General features: G+C 43.5%; 1 protein-coding gene across 1 annotated transcript in view; it reads left to right on the plus strand.

Moving 5' to 3' along the window:
* Positions 1–20,009, plus strand: part of arhgdig (Rho GDP dissociation inhibitor (GDI) gamma) — a 66,546-nt gene that overhangs the window by 44,727 nt on the left and 1,810 nt on the right. The window contains exons 4-5 of the mRNA XM_041205717.1: positions 17,144–17,220; positions 18,544–18,607. Coding sequence (XP_041061651.1) covers positions 17,144–17,220; positions 18,544–18,607 — 141 coding nt within the window. The remainder of the gene's footprint in view (positions 1–17,143; positions 17,221–18,543; positions 18,608–20,009) is intronic.

Genomic DNA, 20,009 nt, shown 5'->3' on the forward strand with positions numbered 1-20,009 from the left:
CTGGCAACGCCCACTAATGCAGTCTTGGTGCTGCTGGGACGGATGGAGCTGCCAGCCAATCCGATTGGCTGGCAGCACCCAGAGTGGAACTTTCTTTCTTCCCATTCTGCCACTGTGGTGTGGGTCATCTCCATGCTGACTTTGCTTGCTTCTGGTGCGGGTGGGGGTGGGGCAAGCCATCCACCACCGCCCCCCCCCCCCCCCCCCCAATAATATTCAGACCCATATGAGCCATTAAAATTACAATTATTTTCTGAAGATTAAAAATTGCACATTCTTTAGTTCCCCAATGAATAAACGCCTTAGGGGTAATGCGCCTTTGAGATTTGCATCTTAGGAAAGTCGTGGACCCCAATTTGAGCTCTGGGTGACTGAGTTGTAAGACCAGCAGAAAATCTATAGAGACAGCTGAATATGTCTGTCTGCAGAATCAAAATTTCACTCAAAGGGTTGTTGATCTTTGGAATTCTCTACCCCAGAGGATTGTGGTTGCTCCAGCTTTGAATGTATTTAAGGCTGAGATAGACCGATTCTTTTTCAGGGAGTTGAGGGATGTGGGGAATCGTCGGAAAAGTGAGCAAATTTCTCATCTCAGTCTTAAATGATTGGCTCCTTATCCTGAGATAGGATAGGAGAGGATCCTGCCCCAAACCCCCTGTTCCAGATTCCCCAGCTAGGGGAAACAGCTTCCATCATCGACCCTGTCAAGCTCCTTCAGAATTTTGTGTGTCTTAATGAGATCGCCATTTGAAGCCCCCTCCTTCCCATTCCACTCTCTGAGCAATGTGTTTAATCCCTTAATCTGTTCTATCCTATGCCAATTGGAGCATGGCTCAGCTAACAGTCCAGAGATTGTTCAATTAATTCAAAAGTAATGAATTGACTGTATTGCACTTTGGGATGTCCTGAGGGTTGTGAATGATGCCGTATAAATACAGGTCCTTTTTTTACAATCTCTGATTTGGAACTTTAGAATAATTAATTAGGGCCCACAGATAGAAAGATGATGTCATCTGTGCATGAAACTAGAAATGTCAGATTAAATGGCAATGAAATGAATCTAGAGGCACAATGAATCTATGTGTCATTGGAGGTGGCAGTCAATGTTGCTATGAATGATAGTTTCCAGTAATTGCTTATTTTCTTGTTTGGTATCTGACAAGATCCAGTGTGATGCTGAAGCAGATCATTATATAAAGGTCATCCTAGTTGTTAGGAATTCAACTTCATCTGTACTATGATTTCTAACAATGAGGACTTCAAAGAATTGGTTATTTTCCATAGGTAAATTCCATAGATTTGTCGTAATACTGATTATTAAATTACATAATCTGGAAAAATACCATCTAGTTTACTAGTAATAAGGTGGGCAAGGTACCTGCGCCTCTGTTTCAGTTTGGCGCCATAGAGGAAGGACAACATATCATCCTGTTAAATTCAGTGCCAATGTGTGCTCCCTGCAAGTCAAAGCATATTCTTGCCCTGTCTTGATTGAGTTATGGTTGTTCATAATTGTGGCTGTGGCAATCTCTCTGACAACACTGTTGATGGCATGGGGCTTGAAGTGAATGATGTACTTGATCCAATTCAGAAACTTTTCAGATGGACAAACATAGCTTGAAGGAAATGGTGAGTAATCAGAGTTCAACACACTTGTGGAGGAATATAAAATAGGAAATTGTGCAAATAAACAGCAGGTTAGTCAACATTTATAAAGAGAGAAAATAAATCAGCATTGTTGGTAATAACTGGGAGGGAAGAGATCTTTTGTACTACAGTTATTCTTTTAATCAGGGAACGTACATACTTGTGATAGATCACATTTTTATTACATTGCTTGATTTAAATTAAATATCTGAAGTGTGCAAGATAGGAGAATGAGATGGAATCTCAACGGAGACTTTTTGTTTACTTTGCTGTCTACCTGAATAGTACAGAGAAGATTGGAATCAGGCCAGTGACATTAATCAGTCACTCCAGCAACACATTTCACAGACTAGATCTGTGCAGGCCCACTGTACGCCTGTGCTATTCACTCTCAGCTGAACATGTGTTCAGCAGAAGGAGGGACCCCACCCCCATTAGATTATTGAAAGGATTCCACATAGGCGAGGTGCTTTTGACTTACCTCTGCTGTGACAAAGTTTGTGGAAGTTCAGGTTTTGGAGGTGTGGTTGGTTGCTGTATACATTCAGGAAGACCAAATGATCTGGTGACCCAGCTCTGCCTGAGGTACGGGGGCAGTGGTTGTGGCACTTTTGGGTCTGTAATATGAGAAATGGAGCAGAGGATGCTGAAGCGGGAAGCTCTCTGAGAATTGCACCCAGCTTGGATTTTTTGGGAGTACGTCTCTTACCTCCACCTAACCCGGGAACCTGCCTGAGGTGACAGAATGGCTATGGCCACCTCCAGAACTGTGTCACCTCCTTCAACACAACATGGAGCCTTGCACCAGGGTGATCACAGTGGCTGCCAGTGGCTGGAAAGGACACAGTAGAATTAAACCTTCATGTGACTCCATCCTTCCAGGCAGGAATGGTGACATACCCAATATCTCCCAGTAACTATCCCTTGATGCATCCAGGAGGTGCCAGAGGTCACCAGTGCTAGGAGAGGCAAATATATTGGTTTTGATCACAACAGGGAAAAGCATGATGAAAGGGCTCATGGGTTTGTCAGGCAGTGGGAATCCCAATGGTACAAAACATACATCAACAACAGGCACATTACTCTACAGGCCTCCATGTCAATAAGGATAGTAAAGGACTGCAAAGGCTGCCACTCAAGTAAAGTGCAGTTGGCTTGTGACCATCCACAGTGCAGCATTTTGGTGAATTCCCACTATCCTTGCAGCAGCCAAGATGTTATCATTCCTACCATCTTTGTGCCTCCACAGAGATCCAGAAGATGGCTGCTCAGGGTCAAACACTACTCTCATAACAGATGACTCATGACTGCCATTCACCACCTGACCACATGAGGACATGTGTATAACGAGAGTCAGGGACATTATGGAGCAGACGATCACTGTACTGCAGTAATGCTTTTGGTGCCTGGAACACTCAGACAGGCCATTCAATTCACACTCGAGCAGGTGTCCAATTTCCTAGTGCTCCACTGCTTGCCACCAGGAATCCGGAAGGAGGAGGAGGAGAAGGGGGGAAGAGTAGGAGGCAAGCAGGCAGAGCCCAGCCTGGGACCCTTCATTCCAGACAGGCTGAGCAAGAGCTCCTGCTCAGACTCTAGTTCCCACAGGAGAACTTCCCTATATCAGCATGGATCTACCATTCCCTACCATTACATGCTTCTGAGACACCCCATCACAACATGCCCTTGGTCAACATCCTCTGATAAGAGTCATCAACAAAATCCAGGATTGCAGTGATTGTATTGTGTTTGAGTGATGTGGAATTATGTGGAGGCAGCAAGAGATGAGGTTGGTATCATTTGAAGATGTGTGAGGGTGAGGTGGAATATCTGAATGGCAGGCTTGAATCCTGATTGCCAGAGAGTGCTGCTGACTGAGCAATGGGGATGTGATGCATTGAGCAATTTGAGGGGTGATGACGAGGTGGATATAACATGGCCTGTGAAGATGTTGTCACTGACATTGACAAACTGCGTGAAATAATTAACTTCTTCCACCACTGATGTCAGGTCGTTGTTGCCAGACCTTGGGAGTTGACCTCTCCAATTATATGTTCTTGTTCCCTCTGGAGGATGGTCCTTGAAGGCCTTCTGGGCAAAATTGTAAGTAATACTTTCTTATCCGATACATGAACCCTTAGGTCAATTTTAGTGGGTAAGGAGATGTTGTGCCACACTGAACATGCTGATTTTAATCTACAGTTCAAGCATAAGGGAATTTGGTTTGACTGTTTCATGCATCAGATTTACATCCACTGCAATAGGTTCTCAGTATTTTCAAGAAAGTTAACAGGTTAGAGACTCAGGAGGAGGATGAAATAATAGAGTCTAATAATCTAAGGGAAATTGTATCTCAAGGTCTGTCTTTAAATACAAGACATTTCTATTGCGTTTTCTGGATTGTACCCTTTGTTCTTTCACTGTGGAGAGATGTGATTATGGCAAATGGATATTCTAGTTTCCATTTTGAGCACTTTGAAATGATTGTAGGGTGAATCCCCCATGGGATAGAATCCTGCTAGCTCTCTCTAAATCTCAATCCCTAAAATGTATACCAGCAAAACATTCCAGCTTAACATGTTTAAAAAATTGATAATAACTGGTATGATTATCCAGTCAGTGCTAAGTTTAACAGGTCATTTTTCTGATGTTTGTCTTAATTAAAAAGTTGAATTATAAATGGGCAAGGTTATTCTGCTTGACCAGCTGACTGAGATACATTAAAACCCAGGTCCCAGAGGTGGAGGAGTGAACCTGTGGCCATTGTGTCACCCAGTGCCTCCTATTTATATATTTAGTGGACTTGGTCTGTATTCTGTCATTTTAGTGATCACTTTAGGAAGTATGTCATCGACTAAAATGAGGTTGGTGCTGTCGAGGGAGAAACCTGCATTTAATCTCTCAGTGAAAATGAAAAGCTTCCACTGTGCAGTTGAGAGAATCAATTGCTAGTAATAAAAACATGGTCTTCCTGCACTCAAACCTAACCAATTCAATATAATTGTTTTTGTTATACTAACTGAATATGTAACTACTTCAATATTTATCCCGTTCAACATTGAGCTCAGCCAAATCAAGCTGTCAGGTTTTATTTTGGCTTTGGTCAAAATTTAATTGAATATAATGTCAGGACTGTTAAATGTTCTACACTGATATGGATTAAACTTTGAACTTCCACTTAAATAGGACATTGCTTTTACCTCTTTATCCATTCACAATGCGTTTATTTTTGACATAATACTGACTGGGGTATTAAAAATGTGGGCACGTCATATGCGTCTATTTTTACCAGTGTTTTCATGTTTGTAGTTGATACCCCTTCCACCTCTTTCAATTGTTTGGTTCTTTTCTTTAATTTTTGTTCTGTTTCTGCTTTTGTTTTTTTTCCTGTATCTCTCTTATCTGGCTCTTCCCCTCTTTGGTTATTAGTTACTTTTTTTACGCTAAAGCCATCGCCTTCTTCCTTTTTGCTAGGGTCTAATTTCTCCTTTTTATGTGTTCTCAAGCTCAGTGGGGGGAGTGAAGTGGGAGTTGTGGGAAGGGCTGGGGAAACAGTGAGGTATAAAGTTCGAGGCCTGGACTCAGCGAGCCAGGCCCATGCCAGCAGTGGAGGCTATCAGGTGAAAGAACAGGTTAGTTCAAAAGCAAAATATGACAGTTTCTAGAAACCTGAAATAAAAACTGAAAATGGTGGAAATGCTCAGCAGATGTGGCAGCATCTGTGGAGAGAGAAACAGAGTTAACGTTTCAGATTGATGAAAGGTAATTGACCTGAAACATTAACTCTGTTTCTCTCTTCACAGATGCTGCCAAACCTGCTGAATATTTTCAGCATTTTCAATTTTTATTGAAGAACGCATTAATGGCTGCATTAGGAGGGTTCCAAACAGTTTGCTGAAGTGGAAGCAGTGCTGCCTGGCTTTAATAGGATTGAAAATTAAATATCATTGTAAGTGTACATACGCTGTATGTAACTTGCAGTTTAAAACTACCTTATAGATGTGCCACTCATACTTGGTGGAAATGTTGGCCCAAGCCTTCTGATGAGGGTCAGAACCCCTGTTTCAAACCCTGATCAACCAAGAAACTGTCCACTTACCTTCCTCGGCTTTTTCTTGTCAATCTTCCTCCGATGGAGGATCCTGCAAAACTCGCTCAGCGCAAGAAACCTCAGAGGGAGCAGCAGAGAGAATCTGTGCAGAAGCCATGCCCTTTCTTACATCACTACCTGCCACATCCTGGTGTGTTAAAATGGAGTTTAATGTCCCAAAATTTCTCTATTGTGTTGGTGAATAAGTGTATGGGCGAATGTGTAGTTGTGTATTTGGGTAGTGTGGGTGATTAAGTGGGTAAGGGGGTAGAGTGGGTGAGGTAAAAGGGTAAGGGGGTAGGGTGGCAGCAGGGTAGAGTGGTGAGGTTGGCTCAGGTCAGGTCCAGCAGAATTGGAAAGGTTGGGGGGAGTTTGGGGGTCAGCGAGATGGGGCAGTCAGGTCAGGTCATTGGGGAGTCAGGGTGGAGCCAAAAGGTTGGAGGGAGTCGCCTGGTTAGAGTTGTCAGGTCAAGGGGGAGTCGGGTTCTGGGGCCAATCAAGTCAGGTCGGGGGAAATCAGGGTTCACAGGGCTAGTCAGGGTGGGTCGAGTGGGAAGCCAGAAGGGTCAGTGTGGGTGATTGGAGGGGTGGCGGGGAATCAGTCGTATAGTTACCCAGGAGTTAGACTAACTCTAACTTCGAGTTGGAGACTTTTTGGGGGGTCCTGCGGAGCAGGGGATTGCCCGCTGGAAGTTCAAACTTCTGGGTCATTCCCACAGAGCCAATGCATTGGTACTTCCGAGAGATCCCATAGCACATCGTGGGGGCCATATCCGGTCTCTGACTATCTGGAGATTGGAAGATCTGGGCCAATGTAAAGTGACCTGAGGAAGCACATATGATATGTAAGAGTGTGTGTGTGTGTGTGTGTGTGTGTGTGTGTGTGTGTGTGTGTGTGTGTGTTAACCACAATCTATCAATCTCAACGTTTAAATTAACAATTGATCTCATGTCAATTCCCTTTCGCAGTTGGGACTTCCAAAGTTCTACCATCCTTCCAGCGAGGAAGTGTTTCCTAATATCATTCCTGAAAGGCCTGTCTCTAATTTTTAGGCTATAACCCCTCATCCTACACTCTCCAACTGGTGGAAATGGTTTGTCTCTAATAGCTTGAAAACCTCGAACAAATAAACACTTAATCTTCCAAATTCCAGGGAATACAAACCTAATTTGTTTATTTTCTCCATATATTTTAACCCCAGAGTATAGATATTATTCTGGTAAATCTATGCTGCACTGCCTCCAAGCCCAATATATATAATATATCCTTCTCAAAATTTGTTGCCTACAGCTGCTCACTGTAGTTTCTTTTATTCATTCATGGGATGTGGGCTTCGCTGGCTGGCCCAGCACTTATTGCCCATCCCTAACTGCCCTTGAGAAGGTGGTGGTGAGCTGCCTTCTTGAACCGTTGCAGTCCATGTGGTGTAGGTACACCCAAAGTGCTGTTAGGGAGGGAATTCCAGGATTTTGACCCAGTGACAGTGAAGGAATGGCAGTATATTTCTAATCAGGATGGTGAGTGACTTGGAAGAGTACTTCCAAGTGGTGGTGTTCCCATCTATCTGTTGCCTTTGTCCTTCTAGATGGTAGTGGTCGTGGATTTGGAAGGTGCTGTTGAAGGAGCCTTGGTGAATTCCTGCAGTGCATCTTGTAGATGGTACACACTGCTGCTACTGTGCAACAGTGATGGAGGGGGTGAATGTTTGTGGATGGGGTGCCAACCAAGCGGGCTGCTTTATCCTGGACGGTGTCCAGCTTCTTGAGTATTGTGGGAGCTGCGCTCATCCAGGCAAGTGGGGTGAATTCCATCACACTCCTGACTTGTGCCTTGTAGATGGTGGACAAGCTTTGGGGAATCAGGAGGTGAGTTACTTGTCACAGGATTCCCAGCTTCTGACCTGTTCTTGTAGCCACAGTATTTATATGGCTAGTCCAATTCAGTTTCTGGTCAATGGTGACCCCCAGGATGTTGATAGTGTGGCATTCAGTGTGGTAATGCTATTGAACTTAAGGGGCCGGTGGTTGGATTCTCTCTTGTTGGAGATGGTCATTGCCTTACACTTGTGTGACGTGAATGTTACTTGCCACTCATCAGTCCAAGCCTGGATATTGTCCAGGTCTTGCTGCATTTGCACATGGACTGCTTCAGTATCTGACGAGTCACGAATGGTGCTGAACATTGTGCAATCATCAGCAAACATCCCCACTCTGACCTTATGATGGAAGGAAGGTCATTGATGAAGCAGCTGAAGATGGTTGGGCCAAGGACACTACCCTGAGGAACTCCTGCAGTGATGTCCTGGAGCAGAGATGACTGACCTCCAACAACCACAACCATCTTCCTTTGTGATAGTTATGACTCCAACCAGTGAAGAGTTTTTCCCCTGATTCCCAGTCCATATGTGGCCTGACCAGGGCTTTGTATACCTGAAGCTTGGCTTCTATCCCCTTGTATTCTATTCCTCTAGATCAGTGATGTGCAAGCCTTTTTATCCTTGGACCACTTAAGTGGGACAAAAGACCATGTGGACTTCCTACCACACCCACTTTCATTTGCCCCTGCAAAATATCTCATTAGAATTAATGGGAAGAAAGACACTGTGTTTAATGAGGCATCAATGAGTTGATGTCTGGTTCCAAGCTCAAGCTTTAGTCTCATGTCAGGCTTCATGTTCAACCAATTCCTCTTCTTTGTTTTCAGCCCCGCATGTGTTGAAAATCCTATCTCACAGTTGTGTGTTGTAACAGTAACATAAACATTGCTTATAAACCTAATTTGTTGTTGCTTGTGCTTATGACAACTCGTGTTGCCCACACAAGAGCTGGTCTTGTTGTGTGGCACCACAGGAGTAGTGCAGATGAGGGCTCTGGCCTGTTCTTTCATATGGCCTCAGCCATGACAACGCATGTCAAGGACTTGCATTCTAACTGACCCACGGACCACCTGGAGGACCTTCGCGGATCACACTTTGTGAGCCACTACTGAAGATATGATGAGTGACAAAGAAGGTTGAAATAAAAACAGGAAGTGCTGGAAATACTCAGCAGGTCTGGCAGCACCTGCGAGAGAGGAACAGAATTAACGTCTCGAGTTTTTTTTGACTCTTCTTCAGAAATTCTGGCCAGGACTTTTCCTTTGTCAGGCAGGCCTGGTGTGGGCAGGTGGGAGCAGTCGGGAAGCCGAACGCCGTCAGTAATCAGGGCCGAACTGTGATTTCGCGCTGGCGGGCCAATTAAGGCCCACCCAGTGTGAAACGCGTGCTATAGCGCTCAACACTGCCTGTGGGCAGGGGTGGTAGGTGGGCGAGCGCGCAAGTTCGCGCATGTGCGCAAGTGCACAGAGGAAAAGCCTCCTGAGGCACAGAGCTGTAAGATTGGGCGGGCAGTGAAAAACTTAATTCAATAACTTTACTAGGCCTTTTAAATATCGGTGGGAGCGCTGCCGACTCCTACTGGCGCCTGCCAACCGAAATACCACGTGAGTGTGCGCTGATGTCTGGATGCTCACCCGATGTCATCCTGCATCATTTTACTCTCATTCGAGTCAGGCACGTGCCCACTCAATGAGGTAAAAATTGTGGCCTCTGTTTCTCTCTCTACAGTGCTTTTGGAGCTGCTGAGTATAATTTCAGATTTCCAGCATCTGTAGTATTTTGCTATTGTTATAACAGATGAAGTGACTGCAATGCAATGGATGTTGTTTATATGGATTTTAAGAAAGTATTTCACAAAGTACCACATAAAAAGTTTTTGTTAACAATTTTTTGGTTAACAAATTTGAGGCTCATGGAGCAGGAGGGTCAGTATCAGCTTGGATAAAAATTGGCTCAAGGAGAAAACCTAGCGAATCATGATAAATGGTTATTTTTCAGACAGAAGGATGCTGGACAATGACATTCCCCAAGGGTAACTGCTAAGTCCACTGCTTTTGTTCTTAAGTATATTAGTGACTTAATTTTGAAATACAGAGCAAGGTTTCAAAATTGGTCAATGAAACCAAACTTGGAGGAATGGCAAACAATGAGGATGATACAAATCGACTGCAAAAGGAGACTTGTTTGACTAGCAGAATGGGCAGATAAGTGGCAGATGGAATTTAACACAGAGAAATATGAGGTGGTGCATTTTGGTAAAAGGAATAGTGAAAGGCAATAGAGACTTAATAGCACAGTTCCAAAGACTGTGAAGGGACAGAGGACTGGGGGTGCACGTGCATGGATCTTTGAATTGTGAATGGTTAACAAAGCAAATGGGATCTTGGGCTTCAGAAATAAAGACATTGGCCTGGATTTTTGTTCATACATTTAAATCCCCTCAAGTACTTAATTCTTTTAAAAATAAACCTTCGTATTCATAACCCCACATCAAAGACAGCCAATCCTTTAATAACCTTTCATAGTCATCAATCAAACTGTGAACTAACAGCCCATACCCTCCTTCATCACAGTGATAATGATAGGTTGTGGAAAGCAAAATAACAATAATGCTATAGTGATAGTACTTAGGGTTATGTCAACAAACACTTGTTGAAACTGCTAGAACAGCTTTTTTTCAACTATCTGACACAGGCAGGCAGTTTTCCTTCAATTCCTAAAGGGTTGGTCACTTAAATAACTTGACAGCTGACAGTTCTATAGACCTTATTCACCCATCAAGAGCATTTATGACTTTTCTAAAGATTCGTAACTCTCACACTGCGGGAGAAGGCCTCTGCTCTACTGAAAACGGGGTCTGCTTGAACTCTGTACCGAGTTAAAATGGCCATGTTGAATTTGAGTTTTCCACATCACATCCTTCCCACCTTTCCCCTGCCCCCACTCACTTGGTGAAAAATGGATCTGTCGGAATTGGGGGCGGAACTTCTGGATCCAGGGTCCGTCCATCAATTTGGATATGCTGTGGAGTGTTTAGACTCTGCAAACTTCATGCTCATAAGTACAAAAGCAGGTAAGTTATGCTGAACCTTTCTAAAGCTCCAGTTAGGCCACAATTAGAGCATTGCATCCAGTTCTAGTCACAACACTTTAGGAAGGAGCTCAAGATGGTGCAGGGGAGATTTATCAGAATAGTTCCAGGGATGGGCTTTTAGCTACAAGGTAAGTTTGGAAAAACTGGGGTTGTGTTCCTTGGAGCAAAGGAGATTGAGGGGAGATTTAATAGAGGTATACAAGATTCTGATAGGTTTGGATTAGGTATTCCCCATTCGGGGGAACAATTTTACAGTTTTGGGAAAGAGATGCAGGGGATGTGAGGAAGATCTTTTTTACTCAGTGAGTGGTAATGACCTGGCACTTACTGCCCATGAGGGCAGTGAAAGCAATGATTTCAAGAGGAAATTGGATGGAGACTTGAAGGAAATAAACTTGCAGAGCAATGGGGATAGGGCAGGGGAATGGGATTGGTTGGTTTTCTCTACTGAGCCAGCATAAACTTGATGGGACGAATGGCCAGGTTCTATGCCGTAATTGACTCTAATGACTTTATATAAAGGCCAGCATTCAATTAGCCTTTTTGATTCATTTCTGTGCCTGTTCATGACATGCTAATAATCTGTGTACCTGGACCTCCAAGTCTCTTTGGACCTGCACTGTTTCTAGCTTTTCCCCATCTTGATCTATTACCAATCAAAGTGGCTTCTGGCCAGTAAAATGCTGTGAATTCCCCAAACACTAAACAATTGTGTAGTTCAGTTTTATACCTTGGTGTGTGTTCTAAAACACTTGCATCTTTTCTGACATTTCTGCTGTAGTAGGCTTTTTTCCCCAAGCAATAAATTTACATTGGATTACTGCACGCCTTTCATCGTGGCAGTGTTGATGAAATTGTTTGGATATTTGATATTCAAACAGCACAAAGAAATCTTTATTTTGGTACTGTTGTGAAAACAATGCAAGTCTTCAGACATCTGCTACATTTTTAAATGCAATGACAAATTAGTTCTTGGAAAATGGATGCATTTATAATTTCAACTGAGATTTTATTCGGATAGCAGCAGAATGTACTAACTCGAATTTCATTTCTGGCAGATTTTTTTTCAATTATTTTTTGCATACCTGAAAGAGGAAATAGTCCTATAACTTTACTATATAGACTTTAGTCATGCCAAAAGCTTTATTAATTTATTTACAATAATGTAACTTTTATTCACCCTGCTGTGAGCTTCGGATTTATTCTTTTGCATTTTGCTCCTGGGTTTCAGTGAAATAGTCAGGGTGATGCTGCAATTCAGCTTCTAGTGAAGAGGCACATTCAGTGAGTGCACCGGTCAAGAACCATTGCAACCCTAGCTCTATCCTGTGCTCCCTATGAGTGAACCTTTTGTGCTGGGAGTGCACAATCGTTTCTAGTATTTCCATCTGAAGTGCATCGGCAGCAGAAGGAGACTGAGTTAATATAGTGTTCTCATAAACTGCTGTTTTAGGGTTTTTTTGTGCTTACCAGTTCCATTAGCTCGCAACACACAGGTTTCGTTAAAAGAGTGCTGATCAGTGAAGAGGAAAAAAAACGATTGCAGCAATTAATTGTAAAGTCTATACACTTCTATTTCCTCAATAGCTTACTGGATTTCTAAATGAATGTGAGCTAAAATAATTATTAATTATCTGTTCTCAGAGATTAAAAATCCAAAACTCCAAGTGTTCAAAACTCCTTTGTGGTTTTCCGGCTCTGATTGTGCTAGTAACGGTTCTCTCAGCTGATCTATTGGGCAGTCATGGAACTGAAAAGTGAAATGTAAATCTTGCATTAAGAGGTTACTACCTCTGTATATAGTGCCTCACTTGGACAAATATATTAACCATAATGTTGCATAGAATTACACAGAATGTACAGCAAAAAAACAGGACGTTTGACCAGACCAGTCCATTCTGGCATATATTTTCCACTCGAGCTGCCTCCCATCCTTCCTCTCCTAACTACATCAGCTTAACCTTCCATTTTCTTCTCTCTCATTTGCTTATCTAGCCTTCCTTTAAATGCATCTATACTATTCATCTCAACTACTCTCTGTGATTGTGTGTTCCATATTGTCACCACTCTCTAGGTAACAAAGTTCCTTCTCAATTCCCTCTTTGATTTCTTGGTCACTATCTCATATGGAGGGCCTCTAGTTTTGCTCTTCCTCAAAAGTGGAAACCCTGCCCCAAATGCTAAATGTGAGTGAGTTCTTTACAAGGGTGTACTGTTGTGAGGTTGGGAAAAGAGGAGGAATGAGTTTCCTGAAATTCGAGCACAAATTAACTTGTTACAATTCCTATAGTGACTGATATCTTTTAAAAAACTATTAGGTGGATCCTTTGTTTTCCTAGAGCCTGTCCAAAGCTATTCCTGCTCTCGATAGCCTGCTTCCTTTTGCCTTTCCCAGCCTGGTAACTTCCAATCCCAGGACTGACTTTCACTGGAGATTCCTCCCTCTATCCAAAGCTAGGCGAATCTTCCAGCCTCCTTTAACTTTTCACAAACTTGGTCTCTTCAATTTGAACATGACCCACGTTCTGCAAACAATAGGGTCAGCAATTTATCTGCTTCAAGTGCAGGCCTAGCTGCCTCTATTGCCTGCTCTTTCTCTCTCTCTGATTCTTGCAGACTTACTTTGCCCTGTGAGGTTTGGTAATATCTTAGGAAACCATGTAACCTGATACTAAATGGCTTACTATGGACTTTTCCCTTCCCAAAGTCCATCTGCATGGCAACATGAATCACATAGGCCTTGTGCCCAGATAGAAATGCCAATTAGCTATCCTCTAGATCTCAACTCTACTCTACCTTGGAATTAAATAGGCAGTTCAAAGTATAACCATTTATAAAAATGGACATGCCCAACATCTCCCTGTGAAACCCAGGGCTGCATCTTCCGGTCAGCGAGCATAAAATGACGTGGGGTGATGTCCGGGGGGGGCGGTGGCGGTGGTGAAGTCAAGGTGAACGTGTAAGGGAGAAGTCTGTGGAGTCAATGACTACCTCCTGGGAATGAACTGAGGGTTGGATGTGGTAGGAAGGAATGGTGAGTATGAGAGGGGCAGAGGGAGCCAGAAGTTTGGGGGGGGATGAGGATGCATTGGTAGCAGTAGAAGCAAAGGTGGTTGGTGGGGCCTCAGAGGTAGACACTGACCCTGGGGTCGGGAAGGATGAGGTCAGGGACGTCAGTGTGGATGTGGGTGAGATTCTTGGGAAGGTTCACCTGGACATCCTGGAAAGACAAGGGTTCAGCTTGGTATGTGAGGGTGGGGAGATGGAATGTGATGCCAGGTGGGTCTACAGTGATAGGGGATAGGAAATGGTTGACTAGGGGAGGGGAAAGGATGGGGGAGCTGCTCAAAAACGTGACTATGACCATCGTTGTCAAAATCTAAAGTGAGCATAGTCTCATGTTGGACCGGCACAGGTGCTGCATGGGAGTGTGATCAGTGGGTGGAGATGCAGGTCAGCTCAGATGGACAACGGAAAGAGAACCCCAGCAGACAACACTGAAAGTGATCGGGACAGTAAGATGAGTGTGATGAATGAAGGCTCTGCGTGTGCAAGAGAGTGCCACACACACACCTCTCCCTCCAGAATCACATGTGGTCCAGCTGCATGGAGCTGAACTGCTAATGGGTGGGTGGAGGTGGTGCTGGGGGCGGGGGGGATTGCAGTGGAAGGACTTGCGGTGAAGCCTGTCAATGAAGCTGAAAGACAACATTACACGTTATCCAGTAAAAGTGAATATATTTTCAGCTTCTAAAGTGACCAAATGTGTTCACCCATGCAACCACTTGTGATCAGAATTTCTTAATTTTTCTAGGCCTACCACATCTTCTAGGTGCTGCCCTGACATCTCCAGGAGGGGTGGAGACAGCTTGTGCAATAGTTGGCCATGTTGCCTCTGAGGGCTTTGGCTTATGCCTCGTGGAGAGCCGAGGCCTTGAGGCTTGCTTTGGCTGTCCTCCTTTGGGCCAGCTGCTCCCTCTGTGATGACAGAGGATGAGGTTGAGGGGGGGGTCACAAGAAAATGGGACTCGGAGGGAGTGGACAGCCTTTGAGATCCTGAGTGGATAACCCAGGGGAATGCAGCTACCGCTCCTCCTCCCTCTGGGTGCCCAAAGTCCCCGGCCTGACTCCTCGAGGGGAAGGAGCACCTGGAGGGACATTGAGGTGCCCGTTTCTCTCTCGCGTTGCCTCTGCAGGAACTCGCCCACGGCTACCATGATGGAATGCAGGTCTGTGTGCATTTCTGTGTTCTACTGGACCAGGGTCTCCATGGTGTCTGCCATCCTTCCCATGGAGACCTCCATGCGTGCACATGTGGGCACCACTTTATCAGAGAGCAAGCGGATGCACTCCTCTGACTCATGCGCCACTCTGTTGAGGGCTTCCAGTAACTCTGTGTGATGTTCCCCTGCCTGCTGCTGACTCTCCACGCTGAGTTGGGAGGCCAAATCCAGAGGCTAATCATCTGACTGGGACCTCACGGATGCCCCTTCCCCAGCAGCCCTCCGAGTGTCGGGGAGCTCAGCTGAACCTGCCTCCTCCTGCTTCATACATGTGTCCGCGCCTTCTCTAGATCTAGATCCCACTGAGGTGTGTGTCTGTGCTGGTGGAGGGTGTGGGTAAGCACTGTGACGGGCCTTCTAAGCTGCTTATTTCCAGCTCTTCAATGGAGGAGGTGTCCTCTTACATGGAGTTGAGGGCCTGGATGGAGCTGAGGGACTGGCTAGCTGAGGGCGTCGATCACTTGGCAGAGCTCCCTGGGAACCGAAGTAGAGATAATTGGTGCATGGCAGCAGAGTCAAAAGCAGGAGAGAGAGCACTCACAGTTGCGTTGAGAGGGATGATGTAGTGCAGGAATCTCACATGGGTGTTTACCACCGACCTCACTGTCACTACAGGCAGGGTCCACTTCCACACCAGTCAATGCGATGGCACACTCCTCATAGTGAGTGAGGGGCCTAATGTGGGCCACTCCACCCCTGGTCTGGGACCTCTTCTGCATGAAAACAGATGGAGAGAGAGTGAGCAGGAAGCATGGCACTACGTGGAATTTTTGTGTGGTGAGTGGAACCATGGACAGGATGAGGATGTGAGCTCCAGAGAATATGAGTCTGAAGAAGATGTGAGGGTTTGTGTGAGAGTTAGTGGTGTTGTCCCTTGAGGTGTGAGATCCCTGGGATGTGTGATAGGTTTGTGAGTGTGTGAGTTGAGTGATGAGGTGGTTGCCTTACCCTGGCAGAATGGCTGAGAACATTCATCCTCTCCCTGCACTAGATGGCTGACCTCCTCTGTGCTCCTGTGGTGCGGACCGCTGCTGCCACCGCTTCCCAGGCTGGATTGGTGACTCTGATGGACCTTCTATGGCCAGAGCGGGATAGAGGACATTGCGGCAGCCTCCCACTGCGTCCAGCAGATGCTCCAGAGAGACTTCACTAAATTTGAGGGCTGGCATCTTCTTTGCTTTTGGGGCCATCTGTCGTCTGGAGCAGTCCTGGTCTGCAGACATGAAGTAGGCTGCGCTCTGGTGCACTTTAAATATGGCGCCCGGAGTGAGGAAGCGCTGAGGTCACGGCTTGGCGGGCAAATCCAAGCTTGCCCACCAGCGATCCAGCGTGTTTCCTGTGAATGCATTATTAATGAGATGGGACACATCGGGAATGGGACAATACGGCGTGAAAACCTACCATTGCAGCCAGTGGGTAAAACAATTTTTTCCTGCCCGCTACCACACTTTATGCAAATTTGGAAAGATTCCACCCTTTTAGTTCAAGGTGTATTGAGTTCCTTTTTCAAATTTCTTGCATTTTTCCCATGACCCCATCTCACCCATTTTTGGGAGTTAAAATTCCACCCTCTTAGTGCATTCTATCAAAACTTTTCATAATTTTAAAGACCTCTACTAGGTAACCTAGTAGACTTGGCTTTTCAAGAGAAAGGGGACCTAGCCTGTTCATCCTTTCCTGATAGGTTTAACCTTGCATTCCTGGTAGTGTTCCTGTAGATCTTTTTTGTACTCTCTCCTGTACCTCTATATCCTTTCTGAAATATGATGGCCAGAATTCTACACAGTTCTCCAACTGTGGGCTCACTGAGGTATTTAGCATAGCTTTCAATTCTAGCCCATTGGATATAAACCCTAGTGCTTTGCTTTTTTACAAAGTCACTGCTTAGTAATTTATGTATTTTTACTCTAAGATCCTTTGCTCCTCTGCCTCTTTCAGATGCATATTTTCCAACTAATAAGAGACTTCCTTATTTTTCTTACCAAAATGAAACATCTCACACTTATCAGTATTGAAATTAATTTGCCAATTATATGACCATTTTGCATGTTTATTAATGTCTTGTAATTTGTAAATCCTATTTAATATTGACTATCTCCCCCATTATAAGGAATAAGGTATGAATTGGTCTGTTATACAATTTGTTTTCCAGGTGACCTGGTAGCTCTGAAGAAGAAGACCTTTGTGCTGAAGGAAGGTGTAGAATACAGATTGAAAATTAACTTTAAAGTAAGAAATGTTTTAATGCCATGCCCTGCATTGTCATATTAAACTGTTTAGAGGGAATCCAATGCCTCGCTATCACAGCTGGCATATAGAATAATGATTACAAGGTCTAATGGTCATTTGAACCTTGATTACATTACCACTTTAATATTGCTTCCTGGTGTTTTAATACTTACAGTATTTGATCTTTATTTTATATGTGATCTTAATTGTCTTGTTCAGTTTTGTGTTACCTGCAGCTGAGTATCAAACTATTTGTGCATTGCATGTGCTTGATGCTTACTGATCATCCCATCAAAAGATTAATGAGAATGAAATTGTTTTTTGGCAATAGCATTAAACAGTCTGATTCACTGTTGCCTCTTTTGTGCTAATTATGAAGACCAATTTCACCCAAATGATTCTGATGTTACTGCAGAGCCTTAATATTTCATACTAGAACATTCTTTCAACACTATATATATTCTACAAAATGTAGAATACAGATTGAAAATTTTTTTGTTGAAGATAATTTTTGCATTGGTTACATTGAACAAATTCATATGCCTACAAGTCTATTCCTCCTTTCCCCCTTCACTCGTTCACTATGTTGTTTTATCCTTGTACTGATGCAGGTTCGTCCCTAACATTTCTAATACAAATGGTTAGATTTTTTGAGCAGTTGTCTTTTTATCATTTTTTTTATGCTAGGTTACATTAGAGCAATGTTACCAACTCTTTGACAAAGGCCAAAATCTCAGGTGTGTCTAGCTTGAGAGCCAAACTCTGGAATGCTGAAACATTTTACACCAAAGGTTTTCAAACTCTTCTGTGTAAACATTAATGCACTCCCAAGGACCTGGGAGAGTGGCACAGATTTGCTTCTACCTGATTGTTATCCTGCACACTCATGATTTCAGCCATATCACTCTGGACAAATGGAAGCCAAATAGTTTACCACAGGATGGTGAGAGAAATAGTGAACCAATAATATAATTTTAATGGTATCCTTTCACTTGCTGTATAGAAGCTTGGCTACCTGGTCTACCAATAGAATTGTCTTGCCATCTTTTGCTGGAGAACAAGAGAAGGAAAGAACACAGTAGATCTCAGTTGTGTCAACATCCTGTAACCAGGCAAAATGTGAATGGTGGCTGAGAGGTACACAGAGCTGCAAATCTACTCAGAATTGAAAGGGAGATGGTTTGGCATTGAGCTGCAGCCATATTATTAATGTAACTGTACACGTTTAATGAGCTTAAGATATGGCTGTAAAATGTAATCAGTTTTAGTGCATTGATAATGCTGAAACTTAAGATTCAAATAGCTTATTGATTTCTCTTTTAGGTTAACAGGGAAATTGTTTCAGGCTTAAAGTATGTCCATTATACATGCAAGGGCCGTTTGCAGGGTGAGTTGCATGATATAGTATGCATTTTAATATCCTAAATTGTTCATCTAAAACCTATAAAGTCATACTCATCTTTGTTCTAAAGCAAGGAGAGATAGTCTGGTTTGTCATTAGCAGTATATGTGTATCCTTGGGACTGCTTCTATAATAGTTTGTGCCACTGCAGGTTCAAATGGTGTTTTATTTCTTCCCAGGTAGCAGAAATGCTAAAGAGCTGGTATTTTTTTGATGGGATTCATTGCACTGCACTGTGCTGCCTGATTTTTATCTTACCTGAAGCAAATAGTACATTTTTAAAAGGATTGATGTGAGCACAACATTCTATTTCTATAACAAACTCAGGCCCCTTAATGAAAGATCTCTGGATAGATATTTCCCATATCTAATGGGTACTTCTCTTTTTTTGCTAATAATGATTAATGTTAAGGCAAGTGCTTAAATCTTCACTTGGCACTATTGATGCTATTTTTCATGGGCAGTAACCCCACTGAAGCAAAAGAAATCTCTCATGTTTCTGTACAGCGATTTTATTTGCATATATTAAATTCTAGCTTTTGCAAGGGAAGTGGAAGTAATGACTTCACATCAAGTTGCTTGACAATTATGATAAAGGCAAAATACTGCAGATGCTGGAAATCTGAAATAAAAACAGAAAATGCTAGAAAAACTCAGCAGGTCTGACAGCATTTATGGAGAGGGAAACAGAGTTAATGTTTTGAGCCCGTATGACCCTTCTTCAGAGCTACAGAGGAATAGAAATGTGATGAAATTTATATTGTTTAAGGGGGGTGGAGCAGGTGAAGCTGGAAAGAAGATCAGCGACAGGTCGGGGCTAAGGAGAGATCGACAAAGATGTCATAGATAAAAAGACAAAGGGAGTGTTAAAGATAGTGGTAAGGGCTAAAGAAGGTGCTGATAGTGGCATAAAGGTAAGAAAGCAGTTAGTAGCAGTTCTGCTATTAACCCATTCTGCTTTCCTACCTTTATGCCACTATCAGCATCTTCTTTAGCCCTTATCACTACCATCAACACACCCGTTGTCTTTTTGTCCATGACGTCTTTGTCAATATCTCCTTAGCTCCCACCTATCACTGGCCTTCTATCCGGCTTCACCTGCTTCACCTCCTTAAACAGTATAAATTTGATCACATTTCTACTTCTCTTTAGCTTTGAAGGTGAGTCATGCGGACTCGAAACGTTAACTCTGTTTCTCTCTCCACAGATGCTGTCAGACCTGCTGAGTTTTTCCAGCATTTTCTGTTTTTATTTACTTGAAAATTATGTTCACTGAACCATAAGCCCCAAAGGCAGCGTATAACTCATTGTACCTATCCTGTACCATCGCTAGTCAGAAATGCTTTTAGTCATCGAGTTAAAGGTACATGTTCTGATGGTGGATGTC

The sequence above is a fragment of the Carcharodon carcharias genome, chromosome 15 (assembly GCF_017639515.1).
Source record: "Carcharodon carcharias isolate sCarCar2 chromosome 15, sCarCar2.pri, whole genome shotgun sequence".
NCBI lineage: Eukaryota > Metazoa > Chordata > Chondrichthyes > Lamniformes > Lamnidae > Carcharodon > Carcharodon carcharias.